The sequence below is a fragment of the Panthera tigris genome, chromosome A1 (genome assembly GCF_018350195.1).
Source record: "Panthera tigris isolate Pti1 chromosome A1, P.tigris_Pti1_mat1.1, whole genome shotgun sequence".
Lineage (NCBI taxonomy): Eukaryota > Metazoa > Chordata > Mammalia > Carnivora > Felidae > Panthera > Panthera tigris.
In genome coordinates this window covers 232,288,520-232,310,994 of record NC_056660.1, presented here as the reverse complement: position 1 = coordinate 232,310,994, position 22,475 = coordinate 232,288,520, and the positions used below count along the sequence as shown (strand labels likewise).

General features: G+C 48.6%; 1 protein-coding gene across 8 annotated transcripts in view; it reads left to right on the top strand.

Moving 5' to 3' along the window:
- Positions 1-22,475, top strand: part of ADCY2 (adenylate cyclase 2) — a 412,965-nt gene that overhangs the window by 349,269 nt on the left and 41,221 nt on the right. For all 8 annotated transcript variants that reach the window (XR_006221652.1, XM_042997735.1, XM_042997720.1 and 5 more), the window contains 2 exons: positions 5,084-5,203; positions 11,642-11,811. Coding sequence is in view for 7 of the 8 variants with exons in the window: in XM_042997735.1 (XP_042853669.1) it covers positions 5,084-5,203; positions 11,642-11,811 (290 nt within the window). In the remaining variant the exon portion in view is untranslated. The remainder of the gene's footprint in view (positions 1-5,083; positions 5,204-11,641; positions 11,812-22,475) is intronic.

Here is a 22,475-nt window from a genome sequence, read left to right as displayed (position 1 = left end):
TTCAGGAAAGCACCTTCAGTAGTTACTAAGCGTAAGAATGAATGAAGGGGGAAGCATGCAGTCCGTTAAAAGAGAAACCATTTCTTTTGGGGAAGTCCAGTTTGGCCTCATAAAACCAGGATTTATCACCTAACTTAAAAAAATTTTTTTGAATGTTTGTTTATTTTTGAAAGAGAGAGAGAGAGCGAGCATGAGCTGGGGGGGAGGGGCAGAGAGAGAAGGAGACACAGAACCCGAAGCAGGTTCCAGGCTCTGAGCTGTTGACACAGAGCCCGACAAGGGGCTCGAACTCACGGACCGTGAGATCATGACCTGAGCCGAAGTCAGATGCTCAACCGACTGAGCCACCCAGGCGCCCCTCACCTAATTTTTTCAAGGCAGAACCTCCCTGGGAAACATCTGATTGCATTTCATAGAGAATATTTAATGTGACTGACGGGCAGTTCGGTCACTGTATAAGTGTTTGAGGAGCTGAATGTGTTAGGTTTTGTTGTTTTTTTTTTTTTGGTTTTTTGGCAATAACCGGGCTTCCTTTGGAGAAGAAACACATCCTCACATCAGGAATACCTCTCCCAGGGCTGTTTTCCCTTCTCACCAAGAAAGGAATCTGTTTTCAGCTGCTGTCGACAGGTCTGTAGGACACACGTGAGCAGTGTGACAGATGACCCTGAAGAAAGACACAAAATAAGGCTTCTCCGCACGAGCTGAGCCGCCTCCTACAGCAGCAGAGGCTGTGGGCAGGGAATAAGCCGGATTACGTTTTTCTGTCCATCATTTTCATTGATATCTGCTGCTGTGAAATGAGTGGTCTTTTTCCTGCCGATGCTCCCCTCGTATTTATTTCAAAGAAACATCATAAGACAGTATGAAAGCCAGCATTAGGTAGAGAAAGGAAATCATTTTCCCTGGCAGTAAAGCTTGCTTATGATTTTTAAAAAAATTTTGAATGTTCATTTATTTTTGAGAGAGAGTATGTGAGCAGGGGAGGGGCAGAGAGAGAGGGAGACACAGAATCCGAAACAGGCTCCAGGCGCTGGGCTGTCAGCACAGAGCCCGACGCGGGGCTCGAACTCACGGACCGTGAGATCATGACCTGAGCCGAAGTCAGACGCTTAACCGACCAAGCCACCCAGGCGCCCCGAAAATTTCATTTTCTGTCCGAAAACGTTTCCTCTGAAAGCCATAGTCTCGCCCGGGTCCTGTCACAAAGCAGGGCTTTTTCAAATACAGGGTTTGAGGTGTGCTCCGTTTACTTTCCAGCTCGCTGTTGAGAATCGTGTATGAGACGCTCAAACAAGAAGCTGCCATTGTTTCCCTGGCCTTTTGCCCACGTCCTCCCGTGACTGCTCCCATCACCGTACGGTCTCTTGTGGGAAACTTCCCAGAGAATGTTATGAATCGTGAGGCTTTCGTGAAACGTGAGGACAGGGAGTGAGCGTGGTGAACTGTGGGGCCACTCAGACCTCCCGTTGGGACCAAATGACCAGCGAGGATGGCATCAGGCACAAAACGCGATTTGAAATGTGATGTTCGCAACTTAATATCATCGGACAAACACAATCCTGAAACGTTTCGAACTGCCCGGGAAACGTGACGTTCGGAAATAAAGCTGGAAATATGAAGCGTCCGTTAGCATTTTATCAGGATATCCTTTCCCCAGTTACGACAAAAGTCGTAGAACGTGAAAATGGGTCCAGAGAGGAGCTCCCCAAATAATTATGGTGCCGGGAGTTCATTCTCAAGAGACAGTTGTGGCAGCTTAGCCTGGAAGGGAGAGGGACGAGGGGTTAGTAACTCCAGGGAGTTTGACTGGCTGTGATTTAGGGTTGACCTCAGTTTCCCTTTTTTTTTTTTTTTTATGTTTTTATTTATTTTTGACACAGAGAGAGACAGAGCAGGAGCAGGGGAGGGGCAGAGAGAGAGGGAGACACAGAATCTGAAACGTGCTCCAGGCTCTGAGCTGTCAGCACAGAGCCCGACGTGGGGCTCGAACTCACGGACCGTGACATCATGACCTGAGCTGAAGTCGGACGCTTAACTGACTGAGCCACCCAGGCGCCCCTGAGTTTCCATTTTAAAGGGACTGAAGGGACGCCTGGGTGGCTCAGTCGGTGGAGCATCTGAGTCTTGGTTTCAGTTCCGGTCGTGATCTTGACGTCATGAGATTGAGCCCCACGTCAGGCTCTAAGCTCAGCATGGAGCCCGCTGGAGGTTCTCTTTCTCTCCCTCTGCCTCTCTCTCCCACTTGTGTGCTCTCTCTCTCTCTCTCAAAATAAAAATAAGTAAAATTAAAAAAAAAAAAAGAATTTAAAGTGACCGAGAAGGCGTAAATCAATGCCAAATTGCTGTGTGAGGTCACGGACCCAAACGAGGGGCTTCTTGATTTCAGGGGTAGTTAGTAAATACTAGAAAAAGGGAGCAGAGGGGGTTAAGGAAGCAGGGTTAGGGATAGTGACTGAAGTTCTCTCTTGTTTTTTTGAGTTCAAATCGTCCTAGTTATTGGATAGCCTCCTCACAAGACAGAGTTTTTGCACAGGATATATTCTACTCTTGGTGCAGCAAGAATGTACTTTTTCTCTACATGGTGATGCAATCCAGAAGTTTTTGTTAATATTTAACAGGCGCTTAAGACTAATAACCTACCAAACTAAACAGTCTCCTTTTATTTGTCATTTTTTGATTCTTTAATATTTAAATCAGCTATATTTGGGGTCTGTCAAATTGACATCGGTAAAACTTTGGAGCCCAGCACTTGCCAAGTAATTGGGTGATTTGTTTTTTCCTGATACAATATTCTTTCCCAAAGAATTAGCACATTTGTAAGTCAACCAGGGGGTGCAGCATTTTTAATAAATCCTTTAGCGGCACGTAAAGAAATCAACATTTCTTTGATATTTAAATCAGCATTTTGCTACATGTTCTCACATGATACAATGGGAAGAAACACTGTGTCTAGTATCTTTCTTGGCATCCTAGAGGAACGTTCCTCAGAATAAGCTAAGTAAAGGCCTTATGTGCTGAAGTCAGTTCGTGTTGGTATTTGACACCTGCCATCAAAGCAAATAAATCAGTAGGAGCAAACAAAAGCAATTATACGGGGCGCCTGGGGGGTTTAGTCGGTTAAGTGTCTGACTTCTGCTCAAGTAGTTTGTAAGTTCGAGCCCCGCACAGGGCTCTGTGCTGACTGCTCAGAGCCTGGAGCCTGCTTCAGATTCTGTGTCTCCCTCTCTCTCTGCCCCTCCCCCGCTCATGCTCTGTCTCTCTGTGTCTCTCAAAAGTAAACATTGAAAGAAAAAATTTTAAAACATGGCAAACAAAAGCAATTATAGAAGCTATGCAGGAGGGTTTTACTTTTATTTTTTTGTAATTTTTATTTAAACTCAAGTTGGCAAACATACAGTGTAGTCTTGGCTTCAGGAGTAGAATTTAGTGATTCGTCACTTGGATATGACACCCAGTGCTCATCACTCACAACAAGTGCCCTCCCTAATGCCCGTCACCCATCTAGCCCATCCCCCCCACCCACCGCCCCTCCAGCAACCCTCAGTTTGTTCTCTGTATTTATGTCTTACAGTTTGCCTCCCTCTCTCTATGTCTTATTTCATTTTTCTTTCCCTTCCTCTGTGTTTGTCTGTTGTGTTTCTTAAGTTCCACACGTAAGTGAAATCATGCATTTGTCTTTCTCTGACTTATTTCACTTAGCCTAATACCTTCTGGTTCCATCCACATTGTTGCAAATGGCAAAATTTCTTTCTGATCGCTGAGTGATATTTCAGTGTGTGTGTGTGTGTGTGTGTGTGTGTGTCCCCGCCTTTTCTTTATCCACCCATCAGCCAATGGACATTTAGCCCTTGAATACGTATCGCTAGCCCCACGCAGAACACACAGTCCAGGTTTTGGATGAGATGCCTTTCTTTCAGGGAAGGGTACCTGGCCGGAGTGATCCTCTGGTTCACCTTCAACTGCCCACTTCCCTGGCCCTCAGCCATGGCACGGAAAAGTGGCTGGTCTGTGGCCACCTCGGTAGTGTGTGCTTCAGGGGCGCCCGGGTGGCTCAGTCGGTTAAGCATCCGACTTCTGCTCAGGTCATGATCTCGTGGTGTGTGAGTTTGAGCCCCACGTTGGGCTCTTTGATGTTGGCACGGAGCCTGCTTCGGATTCTGTGTCTCCCTCTCTCTCTGCCCCTCCCCTACTCACACTTTGTCTGTCTCTCCCTGTCTCAAAAATAAATAAACGTTAAAAAATAACATGCTGCAGCTTCTCCGGGAAAGAGACAGAGAGAAAAAGAAAAACAGAAACGCAGAGAAAGAGAAACAGAAAAACCGGGGGAAAAAATGAGAGAATGAGAGAGACAGAGACTGAATTTCTTCTACCTCGCCAACTGGTTGGCACTTTCCTTCTGGGTGCCGATACAGGGGACCATGGCTGAAGAGCTAGTTTTCTCAGGATTACTTATTTTTTCCAGAGCGAGGACCCCTTTCCAGCAGTCCTTACTCAGAGCGTTCACCCCTCTCCACATTGTACCCCTCGTGATCCTGAACTGCCAAGCGCTCACAAATAATACATACAAATGCTGATGCCAAGTAGTGCATTTTGCCCACACAATTAATTTCTTAAAGTCAAAAACTCCATTGACCCAGTTCATGTTTGAAGCAAGAAGGTGGAGACACTGAAAAAAAACAACCTGAAGGTTCTGCTTTCTCGGTAGAGTTGAGTGTCTGTGTGTGAGGTGATGTCACCCTCAGATGTGATTCCGACCAAGCCCTCTGCCCTGTGCTTTGTACATTTCTAATTTAACATCGCACAGAAGTGTTTCTGTTTTCGTTAATATTGTCTTACCGTTCTGGAATCCACGACAAGTGTGGAGCGCAACAATAAATAGTTATTTACTTATTTAATGGAAATTCTCAAAGCTTCAAACAGCAGAAGACGGAGCTATTCGCATTTGAAAGACAGACGCCAGATTGCCCACGTAATCCTGCTTATGGTGCAAAAGGAATGCAGTCATTAATAATGCAGCACCCCCCCGCTGCCTCTCTAATCTCTGGTGCACTAATTCACTGAAAAAACATTTTCTTTGCAGTTTTTCCTGAGCGACCCAGAGGAAGCCATGCCTCCGACTGCCAACACATCAAACACAAGTCTTTCTGCCTTAAACAATCAGGCAGTGATTCTGCGAGCACAGAATTTGTTTTTCCTCCCGGTAAGAGCATTTCACTCATTATTACTGCTCTGGTTGTCTTGCTCTAAGCTGTGAGCCCATTTAACGTGATGGCCTCCACTTTCTGATCTGCTGTAGATTTCACTTCTCCTCCTTGGTGTGGATACTTGAGTTAAGTCCCGACCAGCCAAAATCTGCCAGCCAGGCTGACGGACGCCGATTAGACACACTTACGGTGCAAACTTACAGTGTCCTTTTGGTGCTCTCACAGATGTCTCTGCTTTTATTCTCTTAGTGCTACATTCGATAGCATGTATCTCAGCGTTTGACGTTGCGTTGTATGTCACTGAAGTTCTGGGTTCATTGCGGATGGGTTTTGCCAGTAGTCCCGGTGGAATAGTGTTGGCTTCCTTGCTGATGATGGGGACTGCCTCTCGTATTTCTGCCTCTCCCTTGGCTGTAGACGCTGCCCACTGGTTATATCCTCAAATAATCCTTGCCGACTGACTCATTTTAACCATCCTCCAGAGAAGGGCCAAGATTCAAATTTCAAAACCGGCTAATATGTCGGTCTCTTCGGTGGAAAGGGTTAAGTCGGTTATTTACTATTTAGTAACTTCATTTCATAAATCATTAATGCAAAAGAAGTTTTGATAGTCTCCTCTCGCTTAATCATCTAAAGTAGATTATTCCCACCTGGTTTCTGTCCCATAGAGTCACATTTCGAGAGTGCTAAAGGAACTATTTTGGAGACTGAAATTGGTGATTTAGTGTGTATACTTTAAAGATTTTTGGCCAGTTTTTTAGACTCCATTAGCTGTGGTAATAAAGCAGATTCCTTTCCTCGTTCTTCTTTTGCTGATTTGTTCCCTTGATATTTGGCTTGGATCCTTTTTCCCATTTCCTGTCTTCAGTGCCTGGGAAGCTTCCAGCTCTCTGTACAGAATTGGGGTGTCTGGTGGTGTTTTTGAGAGGGTTTCTGAGGCAAGCTGACCAAGGTCCCTAATAATGTCCCCATGGGCATGGGAAGAAAGCCTGCCATAAATCTGTCCCTCGTCCAAGGGGCCCTGGTTCTCATTTTAAGCATTATCATGAGCTCCCGTGAGTGCTAGACAACATCTTTTCTGTTTTAGTTACATGAAAAGTGAGAGACAGGAGGCATGGCAAGGGTTTATTGGCTGTGATCTCACTGTGGGCAATTTGAAGCCGCCTTCTGTAGAGAAAGATTTACGTGAACTGCGGTCTGGCCCTCCCTCCTTGAAAGAATGGCACTGGCATGCACAGAGGTACCAGGCCACTGGCAGAGGGACAGAGCGTCCCAGGCAGCATTCACAGGGCACTTCAGCCATTTGCAATGAACGTACATTTGCATAAAAACAAAGGATAGCTGGCAAAGCTTTTTTTTTTTTTTTTTTAAATCTCTCCACCCGGTATTTGTGGATGCAACAACCCACTGTTTGTCACTAAAAGCAGTAAGGTCATCATTCGGAGTCTCATTAGGTAAGTTGGTATGACTTATTTTCAAAAGAAGCATAAACCGTTAGAAACCCAAAATGGGGAGAGTAACATTTATTCAGCCTTAAAAGATTCGAAAAAATTAAAAAAAAAAAAAACACGAAAAAATACACAATAGACTCTTTAAAATGTAGGTAGAATTTTGTCAACAAGCCACTGTTGTTCCAGTAACAAGTCATCAGAAAGAGATTATGATGAGCTCTGCCAGGGATCCCCCATGTGCTCAAACACTGCACAGAAAGTGCAGTGTTAGAGTTATTAAGAGTCCCAGAAGGGCCTGAGAACATCCTGGCTTCCCCCTTCACAGACGGAAGGGAACATCAGAGAGCCATGCACAACTTCCACGTGATTCCTCTCAGACCCCATCGTCCGTGATATCTGAGCTCGACGAGGGAGTGGGCAGGACTGTCCACACTCATGTCCACATTCACGGCTTCTTGTTACATCAAGAAGATGTAACGCTTCTCGACCGTAATCTGTAATAGTCATCAGCTCAGGTCACGATCTCACAGTTCGTGGGTTCGAGTCCCACGTCGGGCTCTGTGTTGACAGCTCGGAGCCTGGAGCCTGCTTCAGATTCTGTGTCTCCCTGCTCATGCTCTGTCTCTCTCTCTCTCAAAAATAAAATAAGCATTAAAAAATTAATAAAAAAAAAAGAAATTAATCTTAGAGGCATCAACACTAAGCAACAAAGGTGTTCATCAAAGTGTTTATGTAACTCCAAGAACAAAGAAAGTAAAGAACCTACGAGTTAGAATAAACTTAATGGTTTAAATAAATTCTGCTATTCTGGGGCGCCTGGGTGGCTCAGTAGGTTGAGCTTCTGACTTCGGCTCAGGTCATGATCTCGCGGCCTGTGAGTTCGAGCCTCATGTCAGGATCTGTGCTGATGGCTCAGAGCCTGGAGCCGCTTCAGATTCTGTGTCTTTCTCTCTCTCTCTCTCTGTCTCTCTCTCTCGGCCCCTCCCCTGCTCACACTCTGTCTCTCTCTGTCTCTCAAAAATAAATAAATAAATAAACATTAAATAAATAAATAAATTCATTCTGCTATTTAGTTATATCTAGCCATGACAAAGATATTGTAGCCAAATATTTAATGACATAGAAATATATATTCACAATAAATTATTAATTGAAAAGTGTCACTTAAAAACATCCCAAATATTCCCCAATTTTCGAAAATGTCAGTATCAGTATTGAGTAGTATTAAAATATCAGGAATAAGTAGCACACCCCCCACAAAAAAAGGATGGAAAAATATACCCAAACGAATTAATAGCGGCTCAAGTTCGTGGTTGGAGATTATAGGAGACCCTTAGTTTTATACGAGTCCTTTGTATATTCCCTAAGTTTTAACACCAGATGTATTATTCCTGTAGTAGGGGGGGGGAAGAAGTCATTTTAAAATATCCAACAAAATCTACCACAAAGGATTTTTGCCATGGAGGCAGTTCATACTACATCTGTATTTATATCATTATATCTGAAAAGCTTCCCTGTGAGTTTGCTATTACTGGAATTCTCATTTTCTGTGTGAGGAAACTGAGGCCAAAGAGACCTAACTGAATTATCCAAGATGATAGCCGCTGTTCCCTTGGCGCAAAAATGCAAATTGAAAAAAAAATGCAAATTGATTTCATCAGTTAGCTATATCAAACATGTTAATAACCATATTAACTAATTTTAACTCTGTTCACCTAATCTTAATGGATATTAACAAATGATGTTTAGTAATTAAAGTAATAGTAATGATTTTCAATATGAATAAAGAATATACACATTAACTAATAACATATCAACTACATCGAAACTATGCGGAAATCAGGTCAGTAGTAATTACATCCTAATGGAAGTCCGTTCGGGAGCCTACCACCAGGACTCTTGCCCAGTCGGTGTTCTCCCCGGCGGCTTCGTTATGTGGTGGAGACAGCCGATCTCCAGAACGCCTGGCCTGGCCCTCTCAGGTTATCCCCCTCATTCACACGCCCCCCTTCCGCTGTCTGCAGGCTGCCAGCCTACCTTTAATTAACTCCCAGACCACATTGTGCATGACCTCCAGACGGTCTAGAAAGTAAATAGTAAATGACTAAATGCCGCTTGCCACTGACGTACGTTTTTCAGTAGATACTCTTGAAATAGGAAAACTTTTTAAAAGCCTAAGCACGAATTTTAAAATGTGAAACCAGGGGCACCTGGGTGGCTCAGTCCATTGAGCATCCGACTTGGCTCAGGTCATGATCTCACAGTTCGTGGGTTCGAGCCCCGCGTCAGGCTCTGTGCCGACAGCTCGGAGCCTGGATCCTGCTTCGGATTCTGTGTTGCCCTCTCTCCGGCCCTCTCCCCGGTTGGCACCCCCCCCCTTCTCTCTCTGTCTCGAAAATAAATAAAACATAAAATAAAATAAAATAAAATAAAATAAAATAAAATAAAATAAAATAAGTGAATCCATAGGCTGTATTTGTATAGGTGTTGGCACTTACTTCAAAGGAGGGGTGCTACAGAAATCCTGTGTGACCCTGTGTCCCCCCACCAGGTGCACGTGCATACACTGATACTCACGGTGACACATTTGTTGACGACGTTCATCCTGAGGTCTCCCGCATCATTTCACTAGCAGCATCGTGGCTGGAACTGAGAGCTTCCCCCACAGCCGGCCCCCAAGGCAATGTCATGGCCTTCGAGGAGCGGTTCTAGACTACTCTCCACTACTCACTGAGAGACCACTGGGTTGTAAACCAGGGCCTCTCAGACTTTGTGGGGAAGGCCCCTGCTTTCACTTGTTTAGTTTTTTTTAAACTGCCAACCCATCGTGGAGGGTAACTTTCAAAATGAACAGTGAAATAGCAGAAAAATGAACTAACGCAAGGAGACATGAGACACAGAAGCCTGTTATCTTGTCGGATTCGGTGGGATGAGGCTCCCCGTGAAGCTGCTGTACACGGTCCCTGAGCAGCCCTCCCTGGGGAATTTGCTGAGCTGCCTGCTCTGGGTTCTTTGTCCCCAGGCCTGAGGCGCCTCCTGGCCCTGAGCCCTCACGCCTGCCCTCTGAGCTGGGGACTTAGTCACCAGGCTAAGGGAATGGTGGCAGAACTCCATGTAACTCAGGGCTGGTTTAGGAGCACACGCCCCTCCCCTACCTCCTGTTTTGGGAGAAACTGAGCCAGGTCTCCCTGCCTCGATTCTGTGTTTCCACTCGGCCAGCCCCAACAGTCCTATCAGGACACCTTTCTTTCCTCTGTTCCTCCCCCCATTCTCTGCTGCGGGGAGAGTGGGGTCAGCCTAGTGGGGAACCCCCCCTCGGGGAGGTAATCTGGCCATGGAAATTCTGCTTACAGCCCTCCGTGTCCCGTAAAATGCTGCCACCTGTAAGGCCGCCTTGCTCAGGAAAGCTTCACCTCCTAAAGGGTGACCCAGTGGCTGTGTGATCCAGGGCGGTGGCTGGTCTTCCTCGGGAAGCTGAAATGCCAGGTCTGAGTCCTGATGAGTACGGATCTGTATTAGCCCTTGTGTGGCCGCCTCGCTGCCAAACCTCCCTCTCGCAGAGAAGGAAGTGCTTTGTGTGACCAGGGCGGCTGGCTTCTCGACTTCTCTTCCCCAAGAGCAGGATGGATGAGCTAATATCGCTGGCCTTCCGTGGCTTATTCCATATGATGGAAATGACAGACCGGGCTAGTTTTTCAAGACAGGGTCTGTCAAACATCAGTCGGATCTATGCTTCATTATACCATGAAACTTTACTGAGTGCTGCTTCTGTTCCAGAAATGCCGGTAGCAGCCAACCCTGGTTCCTGAGGACACGGCCGTGTCACAGGTAGAGGCCCCCTGGGCCTGGCGACCGTGTCCACTTACCACATCCCTCCTGGCTGGCAGGGCTCTGGGCCGCAAGCTTTGCTTGTTCTTTTCAGTGACTTAAAAGGAGGATATGAGGGGCACCTGGGCGGCTCAGTCGGTCGGGTGTCTGACCCTTGGTTTCGGCTCTGGTCGTGATCTCACGGTTCGTGGGATCGAGCCCACATCGGGCTCTGCGCTGACAGTGTGGAGCCTGCTTGGGATTCTCTCTCTCCCTCTCTCTGCCTCTCGCCCGCTTCTGCTCTCTCTCTCTCTCTCTCTCAAAATAAGTAAACATTCAAAAAAAAAAAAAAAAACCAGAGGGCATTCTTCCCCTCATTTTATAGATGGAGACATGCTCCACAACCAGGTTGGGTCACTGGGGACCCCGCTAATGAGTGAGCAAAGCAAGATTGGCTGGGGCTGTCGCATCTCGATGATGTCCCGTAGGGCAAATGGCGAGGGAGCACCACGGTAGGGCACGCGTGTCACTGTTTCCTGGGGACGACAGGGACTGCAACGTGCTGGCTTTTTTCCACACGCCTGGCTCTTCCCATTCCCTCGTGTTCCCTGCCTACTTCAGGGACTCTGTGACTCACCCCGGCCAAAGCTTTTAGTTTGTCAAATCCTCTCTGCTTTGGACCTGCAGTTTCTCCTTTAATAAAATGCCGAGGCTTTCTTATGCTTTTAACAGAACCCCCGGTAATGATTTATATCTTCATAAATTAAGAATTGAAAGGCCGAAAGAGATTCTAAGTACTATAGCTTTTAAAATCGATACCTGTGTACAGAGTCACTTGTTTTCATCTTCGAGAAGCAAATGACATTTGCGAGTCATGACCTGCCTTCAGTGTAGATCGTTAAGAATTATTTCTATTGGCAATACGCACGATTGTTCTCATTGGGCATGCTTCACTGGGTCAGCAAGCCACGGAATGAGTAATTCTTTTCTAAAGCACACATTTTCGGGCGTGTACCCCGGGGTCAGAAAACAGAAAAGGGCATCTGTTTTTCACAGCCAGTTCGGAAGTTGCGTGCGTGAGCTTGGGGGTTGGTGGTGACCCCCAGTGTGAATTCCTATTCCAGCATTTCGCAGAAGAGATCCTAAACGTTCATCTGATATGTTTCCCTGTTCCAGTACTTTATCTACAGCTGCATTCTGGGACTGATTTCCTGCTCGGTTTTCCTGCGGGTGAATTACGAGTTGAAAATGCTGATCATGATGGCGGCGTTGATAGGCTACAACACCATCCTTCTCCACACTCACGCCCACGTCCTGGACGACTACAGCCAGGTCTTATTTGAGAGGTAACCTGCGCCCTCTTCCTTCTCCGCGGTGGTTTCACGGGACGTTGATGACGTGAGTGTGTGTTGAGTAAACACAGACTAGCGGTATCCTTGCCATTGATAGTCATTGTGTGGGCTTTTCTTTGAAATTGTGGTGCAGAAAATTGATGTGTGTCTTCACTATAGATTATATACAATATCTATCATCATGTACCCTTAGGAGGTTTAGGGAGGTGATTACTGCCCCAATCTGTACTGTATTGATAACAATAACCTAGGGTTTCTCTTCCTCAGCATTATAAAACTTCGGAGCGAGTAAGTTTCTGTTGTGTCGGGCGGTGGGAGGACTGCCCTCGGCATTATAGGGTATGTCGCGGCATCCCTGGCCCCTACCCGCCAGATGCCACTCACAGCCACCCGCCCCGAGTCATGACCACAAAAAATGTCTCCAGACGTTGCCAAATGTGCCCTGCGGGGCAGAGTGGACCCCAGTTCAAAACAGAGGAATCCACATACACCGGAAAAGTAAGTGGATACTTTCACAAGTTACAGAGTTCAACATCTTACGGGAGATTTCCTAAAATACCCTGGTGTGGAAGGAGGTACTGGCAGCTGGCGATTCTCTGTTCTATGAAGAGATTGATTTGCAGGAAGAGGTAGACCTATGATATAATCCGGTCCCGGATACGATCAGACGATATGATGTGAAAGCATCGGGTCCCGAGTTCGGAAATATTGGAAATGGTCCTCAAGCCCCTCTTTGGGTTTATGAAAGGTCTCCTGCCATCAAATCACTTCCATAAGCTTAGAATACCTGTTCCCTGCTTGAAAAAAAAAAATGGAATCATTATGATACTGTCCATCATACATCTTGATAGCAAAACTTTTTACATCAAGTGTTGGATTTATTTCTAGACCCGCCAGGCTTCCAGTTTTTTTCTGTAGGCGTGTTGCATAATCCTCCGTAAAATATCTATAAATTTCTTTTAATGTAAAATAAATGCCTTAAATATTTTCCTAGATGTGTGGCTCCAGAAAGATGGCTTGTGTTGACAGCATATGGCCACTTACTTCTCCATCAGAGGTTCAGTGTCAAGGACAGTGGGCCCCCCACTGCGTGCACGTTTCTTGCCAGTAAGAACTTTCAGAAACACAGTGGCAGTGCATTCTCTTCACGTAATTTAATTTCCATCGTCTTCCACACCATGAAGCTTTAATAATCTGTAATCAAGCTGAAGAGTAGTCGAGTTGCAAAAATGCATAATGGTATTAAGGAAGGTTTATGATTCCTTAGCAAGGAGGAGAATGAAATCAGAAGTTAATTTTCCAATAAGTTCTCAGAGTCACCAAGCAAACATGCTTGAATATTTCTCTGCCACATCCAGGGAGCCTGCCTCAAATCCCTATGTAAATGTGGCGTTACCGATTTCTATGCGCAGCAGATAAGGCCACTGAATTTCCCTTTATTAAGTTTGAGGCTCCTGAACATGCGACACATCTGAAGACAAAGAAGCAATTAGATCAGCGGCTTTCTGATGGAGAGAGAATTACTCCTGGGGACCTGAGACAGACACACGATCTCGGGTCAGAACCGAGCAGCACTAGAGGAGTTACTTGGTTGAAGAAAAGTTTTTACTTCCCGAGCCCTTTCATTTCATTCAAGATCTTTTGTGTGTATTCTTCTGGTCGTGTCTTCATAAGAACCTTACAATCAGAGAGGGCTGCCCTGAGAAGCCTCCAGAACCTGCCTCCACTCCGAAGGAAGACAGCGTCCTGCCAGGAGGAGGGACGCACCTGCCTCCCCGTCCTCCTCCTGCCCGTACAGGTCTGGCCCGTCCAGACCTGCCTCCCCGTCCTCTTCCTGCCCATACAGTTCTGGCCTGTCCAGACCCGCTTCCTGCACGAGCTGCCCCAGCACCCCCCAAGCATTCCTCCACCAAAAGGTGACTGTTCTTGGCAGGATAGCAGAACACCTTGAAATCAACAAATTTTCTCAATATCGGTTTAAAACTAATCCCAAATGAGGGGCCCCCAGGTGCCTCGGTCAGTTAAGCATCTGATTCCTGAGATCGAGCCCCCCATCAGGCTCTCTCTCTTCCTCAAAAATAAATAAACATTAAAAACATTTTTAAACATATTAAAACAAACAAACAAACAAACGAGAGACTCCTAAGACCAAGACTCTCTCCATTTCCCTCCTGATTTCTTCAGCCTCAGTGTGTTTGAGAGAACCCTAAACCCCTCCCGGAGCCAAAACCCACCAATTAATATGTGTTCTTTGTTCGAGAGAGTTCAAGAGGTTTCCCCATCAAACACCTGACCCAGGTTTCCTCATCCTTCGCCTTGATGGTGTAGACGCTGGTACACCTCCTTTCTGTTAAGACACTGGGATCCTCAGAAAAACAAAAGCCCCCTGATCTGGGACAGGACCTGGAGATGGAACATCCCTAAATCCCAAAGCCAGTGGCTCCCTTCAAGGAGGGAGCTCGTTCCCAGGAGTGCCACACCGCACTCCCAGTCCTGACAGAGCTCATCCGTGCCACTGAAGATGTGCTTGGCCCCGTCCCTTTTCTGACTTATTTCTGGTCTTTGCATCGTTGGTCTCCCTTTTCACTCTTGGCTTCCTGGTCCTTGCCCTGGTCTTCTTTCTGGAATGTGTGCTCTGCTGTGATAGTCAGTGCCCTTGGGGCCCACCTTGGCCCCTGGACTGGACCCCTTGTCAACACTGAGCATTCCTAGCAGACCTACTCCAGACTTCTGCTTTCACCGTGGGTGTTCCTGCAGACCGAGCGGCCCTGTCACCCTGCAAAGCTGGGGAATGTCTCCCCTAGAGGAAGCAGATGGGGCTCTGTCATCTGCTGCCCTCTTTTCTTTAAGGCAGGTAACAGACACTCTAGAATCGAGGAAGGAGCAGGTCTGAACTGAGTACCACTCTGATAACCACAGTGCCTGTAACTGTGCCTGCCCTCTAGTAAGTAGGTGCTAAGAAATATCTGTTAGATAAATGAATAACAGCAGGTAGACTCCTTAATAACCAGAAAGGCCCAAATACTGGCTGTAATGAAAAGTCTCACCTCACCTGCTTCCCTGAAGACAGAGGCTCATGGAAGATGTGTCTTTTCAGGAACAGGATCGGTTTTTGTTTGTACTCTTACATTTCAAGGGCAAGTTTGGAGAGGGCATCTCTGTTTATAAGGCAGCGTTAGGCCACTTTCTGAATACACATTTGGACCGTATTGTCGTCCTCTATGTGAGTTCACCGTGACCCATGTTTCGGGGGCCTTTTCGGAACCAAATTTGACATTGATAATGGACAAGCCAAAAGGATGTTACAAGCCAACAGGGACGTTTTTACAACAGGGTTAGCGAAGAAAACGGGAGAAGTATGCACCAGAAAAACTCCAGCTCAACGAATAATTCAGGAAGTGACATCAAAGATATTCCGGCAGATTCACGAGTGTGGAAAGCCTACTCTAAAGGAGAAAAGAGACTACTTTGAGTGTGCCACTGAAAGTTCATTAAACAGAGGCCAGCGATGCCCCAATACTTACCATTACCTGCTCTTAATGCGATTCTGGGAAGTCACGTCATGGTGGAAGAAGCCCGGGTGTTTCTGGTATATTCAGAAGGTCCAGGAGAAGCCGTTTCCTAATTCTCTGGCATTTACGACATCCCCCGTTTTTCCGTGAGTACAGGATGTTTTGCCGAACCAGTCAGTGGCCATTCCGGTTCCTACCCGTGATGCTGTCTCCCAGAGCCCTTGGCCGGCACCACGGAGGACACCAAGTGCTCTTGGCAGTGACGGTGATGCTGATGAGCGTCGATGTTGCTGGAAGATGTTCTTGTTTCGAAGACACTTTCCCTTCCCTTGTCAAGGTCTTGCCACAGAGTCCACAAGACACTGTCAGATTTTTCCTGGGAGTTTTTTTCTTGCAGAACTGAAAAGTCTCAAGGGATGAGTGTTATCGTTTCCTATGGACCCGGCCATTATGCTAATCCACCTGAATATAGGAAACGTGCGTTTAATTCTGAAAATGCGGGGGTGGGGAGCTTGAACAGGACGGTGGCTGGTGGGGTGGATAACAAGGAACCAGCTCTGTTTGGGCGCTCAGCTGAATATGACAAATCCTTTGTGGACAGCGTATACGTGAGGCGTGTAAGTAAGCAGCGATGCCCAGTGTCCAGCCTCGTCCGCAAGCTCTGGATTGTTGTTGGTAGAAATGTCTGCATAATTTTAACTTCCTTAAAGTTCTGCGTCAAGCATGGTGGTGGAGATGCTCAGACACATGTCACCGGGAGCTACGCGTTAAGCACCTTCAGTGTGACGTTGTTCCGCTTTCTCTGTTTTTCCTGTGTCTCATTCAAGACACAGAATTCGAGATGACGCGACAGATTTTGACAGTGTCCCAACGTGGGATCAGCCGAGGGTGAGCTCACTGCAGCGTTAATCACGATCAGCAGAAAGGCAGGACGGCACCGCACGTCCACCCTGTGGTCGAGGGCCTGGGGGTGTCCCCAAGCACCTGAAATTCCTCTCAGGTCTCCTCTTTTAAATTAAAAATGTATTCCAGATTTACATTCTAACCCATCACGTATCCAAGTTAATGTTGAAAAGTTTTGAAATTACTTTCGAAGTTAACATCTCAGCTTCTCGTCCCCTGCCCAGTTTCCCCTCTCTGTATCTCCAGAAAGTAAGAAACACACGTTTCTGCGTGGCTGGATCCGCGCCACCCCCCCGCCCCCCGCCCTCTGCAGTGGGTTGGGGGGTCAGAGAAGCTGGTGGTGGGTCGTCCGAGCTGCCCGACGTAAAAGCAAGTTGTCTGAGGGCTACTCAATTCCACCAAACTTTCTCTTCTTTCTTCTAGAAAAAGCAACCACCAGTGAGCTACTGTGTTATTTAATCTAGAAAAGAAAATGCCCTGGGAGGTGGATCCACCTGCAGGAGAGTACTTGATTTTTGGGCTGTTCTGTTTGATTTTGGAGTGGGGGGCGGGGAGGAGATTTCCCGGAGCCTGTGCCCAGACACTGTGCAGAACGCATCTTAATCATCACTCCGTCAGCCTCTGATGCTAAGGCCACGCACAGCCCTGCGTCTCACTGCACTGATCGGCCAGTCGCCTCCCGCCTACGATCACCTTTACGAAACGAAACCACGACCGCATTCGTCAAGTGCATTATCACATCCATAGCAGAGGGCCAGCGCCGCTCTCAGCCCCGCCTTTGTCCTCTCTCCTGACCTGCAGCTGTCCCCTGGGCGCATTTCCCGGCGAGAGCTTGTGCCTTAGTGTGGTAGGCTGTTCCAGCCCCAGAATGTCTTGCTTGGCATTTATGAACAATACAATGAGAAAAAGTTAAAAAAAAAAAAAAAGGCCGGGGTGCCTGGGTGGCTCAGCCAGTTGAGCGACCGGCTCTTGATTTCGACTCAGGTCACGATCTCTCGGTCCGTGGGATGGAGTCCTGTGTTGGGCTCTGTTCCGACAGCGTGGAGCCTGCTTGGGATTCTCGCTCTTCCTCTCTGTCTCTGCCCCTCCCCTCCTTGCACGTTGTCTCTGTCAAAATAAATAAATAACCTTAAAAAAAGATACTCTGAGAAAGCATAGGCTCGGGGCCCTCTGTCCTTGGGTGACATTGGGCCACCCGCCCTGGAGGACTGCTGCGGGTTCCAGGGGATCCGTGTCCAGCCAGGAGAGGAAAGTGTCTAGAAAGGAAGCCCCTGGGGTTTCAAACCAGCACGGTTATGTGTCCCCTCACTCACGTGTTTTTAAAACACACTTCTATTGAACACCCGCTGTATGCCGGGCCTCACTGCTGGAGCCTGAGCTCACGGAGACGAAGAAAGTACAGTTTCTACCGTCAAGAAGATCACAAAGTCTCTCTGAGAAGATCGCGTCTCACGGGAAGGCTCGCGGGAGACTTGTCTGTCGGGGTTAAGTTCATGCCGCACGCCTAGAAAAGGAGAGAGCGTGTCGGCCGGCTTGTGTTAGGGCCCAGCGTTGACTCACGTCGGGAAGACGTTGAAGAACTATGAGGACTCCCAAGCGCAGGAGACAGGTGACTCCAGCATCACGGCAGAACAACGTGTCTCTCGTCTTGGCCCCTCCCCCAACCTCTGTAACGGTGATTTGGCGTCTGTGCAGGGACAAAAGTGCCCTTGTAGGAGCTGAGGGATTCAGCAGCGTATGCCAAAGGGTCCGAGAGGCATCTCATGCCCCCACGCGTCAGGTGATAGGCGTACAGACCCCAGGCGTTCACGCCGCCGTGGCCGTGAACCGGCTCGAGCCCCTCTGGGACGTGGTCCGGGAGCCCCTGGAGAACACTCAGCCAGTCACCCACAGACGACGGAGCCTTTGTGCGAGTCCGGTTTCCAGAGCGGAAGTCCCAGCATGCTTCTGGGAAAACCTTGCAAGTCTGAATGCACTGAAGTAGCTAAGAGGACCGGCCAGACTCTACTCCCCGCCTCCCCCAGGGTGGCACAGCCGAGGCCCATGCGAGCAAGCCCCCGCTGCTGCCGCCGTGCCAGATGCTGCCAGGGAGCCTCCCTCCTGGCCCCGTGCACGGTGCTGAGTCCTGAGCTGCGTGACGGGGACGGTGAGCGGCCGGGGGACAGACGGGGACTCTCGACGGGCCCGACGGGGATGCGGATCCCACTAGCTGCATCGAGGCATCCGTCGGGAAGCCCGCCCCGGGGGACACTGGGAACACCTCGCCCGTGGACCCCCCGCAGCAGGCCCGCCGGCTCCCCGCTGGGCTCCACGCACCGCCCTCGCACCCCGACCCCGCAGCCGGCTCCCCGCCCGCGCTCCCAGTGGTGGAGGAGACTGCCAACTTGGACAGAAAGCCGGCGCGGATCTGAGGACCAGGGAGAGACGGACGACAGACTCGAACTTGAGCAAGGTTTGTCAGAGCAAACCGAAGGAGGCCGTCAGTACTCTGCCCGGTGCACGGCCAGGCGGAGAGATGGCTCGCAGCTTGAGAACTGGGCCACGGGAGGGGGCAAGGGTCGTGCAGCAGCCGTGACCACAGCCAGTCTCAGGAAGCCCCAAGCTGTTTCTGTCCCAGGGGCCGTTCATAAGGACTCCAGGAGGGGACTGCCCTTTCGGGTGTGAAGAGAGCCGTGCAAACCTTCAAGGAACAGAAAACCTCAAAGAAGAAGGGAGCAGAGGAAGTAGCGAACAGCCAGAGAACCCTTGGTGAGGGGGCACGAGTAAGTCCTTGCCAACCAACACTACTCTCGGTGCAGATGGACTGAATTGTCCACCCAAAAGGCAAGCCTGGCTGCAGGATTAAAAAAACGTCAGCACCAGGGGCGCCTGGGTGGCCCCGTGGGTTAAACGACCGACCCATGGTTTCCACTCAGGTCGCGATCTGACCGTTCGTGAGATCGAGCCCCACGTCGGACTTTGCGCTGACAGCATGAAGCCTACTCGGGATTCTTTCTCCCTCCCTCTGTCTCCCTCCTCTCCCCTGCTTGTGGGTATGTGCACTCTCTCCCTGCCTCTCAAAACAAATAAATAAATATTTTTAAAACACAGGTTTTTTTTGTTTTTTAAAGAAACAACAGGTGTTGGTGAGGATGTGGAAAAAGGGGAACCCTCAGGCACTGTTGGTGGGAATGCAAACTGGTGCAGCCGCTCTGGAACTACCTGGAAGTTTAAAATAGAACTACCCTATAATCCTGAGTTCCTTTAGGTACTTTTCTTCTTAAGATAATAGAGGCCTGTTTCCGCTAGGGAAACATAAAGCTTTTAAATGGGAAATCATGGTTAAGTCTCTGTGCCTGGACTGCTCTCTCTCCTGAGATTGAAGAATGTCCTTTGTACGTCACCTGAACCGTTGGCCTGTAGGTTAGAGCTGGTCCACCAGGCAATTCCTCAAAAATTCCAATTTTTTAGGGTTCTTTGTTCTTTTGTCTTCTGAAAACTTGAGGGCCAGAATGATCGCTCCATTAACAGCCTCAGGGTGAGGGCCAGCTGTAAATTAGTGTGTGGCCCCAGGCTCGTTTGGGCATCTGAGTCTCTAGGGCCCAGTTTTTAGGTGTGAAAGGAACCATATCCTGTCACATTTTTGCTAGAACTGTCCCTGAGTTAGAAACTTTCTCAGTTCTGTCAGTGCTGTGACCCATACCTCATCACTCTGGGATAGCACAGCGGGACAACAGCAAGTCCAAAGTGGATTGCCACCTTAATACTTAAAGAACAGAGAGAGAGAAGGAGGCCTCCCACCCAGCCAGCTGCCATTTTTACTTAAATGACCAACACGATGGTTATAGGTTATAGGTGGAATTGCGTCCCTCAAAGAAGACATGGTGAAGTCCTAACCTCGGCCACCTCACAACATGACCTTACTTGGAGTAGGGTTGTTGCAGATTATTTCGTTGAATGAAGTCCTACTGGAGTGGGATGGGCCCTAATCCAGCATGGCTGGTGTCCTTATAAGAAGATGGCCATCTTGATGGCTCAGTCGGTTAAGCATCTGACTCTGGCTCATGTCATGATCTTGTGCTTTGTGGGTTTGAGCCCTGCATCGGGCTCCATGCTGATGGCTCGGAGCCTGGAGCCTGCTTCGGATTCTGTGTCTCCCCCTGTCTCTGCCCCTTCCCAACTCATGCTCTGTCTCTATCTCAAAAATGAACATTAAAAAAAATCTTTTTTTTAATATGACCGTGTGAAAACACAGACTCATTGAGAGAACGTCATTTGTTGGTGGAGGCAGACGCTGAAATGATGCGGTGGTGAGCCAAGGAACACCAGGGATTGGCGAGCACCAGAATGAGGCGAGGAAGGACGTCCCTATGGGCCTCAGAGGGAGCACTGTCCTGCCAACACCTTGACTGCAGACAGACATCTGGCTTCCAGAACTGTGAAGTGATCAACTTCCATTGTTTTGAGCCACCCAGCTTACAGTACCTTGTTTTTAGAAGCTCTAGGAACCTGATGGAACGTGATGATCAACACAATTGACTGGACTAGCTCCCGGGATTCCATTCTACCTATTCTGGATGCTCCCTCCGTGCTACACACTCCCCTTCCTCCCAGCCTCTCCCACATGCACACAAAGAGCAAGGTAACCCAAGAATGCATCTGTGGATGGACAGATTTCTCATTCAGACTGCAGGAGCCATATGGCACTCACCCATGCATGGTCCACACGGGAGACAAGGGCTCCTGTAGGAATCAGCCATTCTTTTTGGCTGGATGAATAAAAGACATTTTTGAGAAGCCTAAATGAAATCCATGAAAACACAGTGCAATCCTTCTTAGGTGGCAGAGAGGGTCAGGAGGGAGAAAGGCATTCGTGTGCCCACAGGTCTGTTCTACATGCTGATGCGTCTTGCTACTTCTGAGGCCCATTCAGTCCCATCCAGCAACCACTTGTCTTGTCTCCCCTTGTCCTTCTCCCTCGAGGCCCCCACCCCTCCCATCGCTCTTCCCCACTAAGGCTCCAGAGCTGGGAGACGGTGGAACAGAGCATTTCTACCCCCTAAACCAATGTTCACATGCATTCACGTGAGGAGTCCCAGATAGGATCGCTTGCCTGTATTTTCTGTGTGATTAACTGGAAACCCAGCCAGGCCCCAGACTGCATACAGAGGGCCCTACCTCCCCGTTTCCATCCCTGAGAGGGACCTGAGCTGGCTCTGCATGGTTGGGACATCTGGTCCCTTAGCCGGGCATGCAAGGGGGGACCTGAGTTCCGATTGGCCGCATGGATGAACGTGCAGCAAGGTCCGGCCCCGGGAGTTAACGTTTGACTCTTTGTTTGGGAGTTCCGGGGGCGGGGTGAAGTCCTAACCCCCGCTACCTCACAACATGACCTTACGTGAAACAGGATTGGGGCAGGGGTCCTCAGACCCCTAGAATTATAAAAGAATGGAAGGTTTGTGAAGCAACACGAACATTTAAAACCCGCCTGCACATCTGAGAGCACTCGCTGCGTTGTACCGCTTTTGCTAACTGGCAATATGGTGTCACTAGAGTCAATATAGAAAAATAAGGGTTTAATATTCATTGCAGCCGACGTTGATAAACATCTGCTCTCCTCAGCCACTGCAGCTGCGCTTTTAGACACAGCTGTCACAGGCTCGTGAAGGAGCAACTTCATTTCTTAGGATCCGTTCTGGGGAAACAGGGATGTGGCACCTTCCTGTTTACTGGAGAAACCGGCGACAGCCTCACGCCTTACGGCTGACGAGCTCACCTGCTTGCAGCCCGGCCGGTTCAGCAAGGAGGAATGAGCCCCTCATGCAAGCCCAGCCTTTCTGGAGAGTTCTCTGAGGTCCTGAGCCCTTCGGCCCCCGAGACTGGCTATTCTGCCTCTTCCTGTCTGCAAGGAATCGAGGTTTCCCTCGCACGTGGATCTTGCCTTCTGTTAATGATAATTCACCAACCTCCATTTTCTTATCTTTTTCACGACCTCTCTAGCCCCGACCCTCACTAAAACTCATGGGTACCACTTACTAAGTGCCTCCCACGCATCAGGCTCTGTGCCAGGTTATCAGTGGTTGGCATAGTGACCAAAACAGCCTGGAAGATGGGTATTGTTACCCGCTCTGGCTGATGGTAAGAGTGAGGTTTGGAGGGGTCAATCCTACGTGCCACAAATCAACAGGGTAGGGGAGGGAGGGACACTCCAGTCCGACCTGGGTTGTCTTCCTCCAAAGCCCACCTGAGCTCTTTTGCTACCAC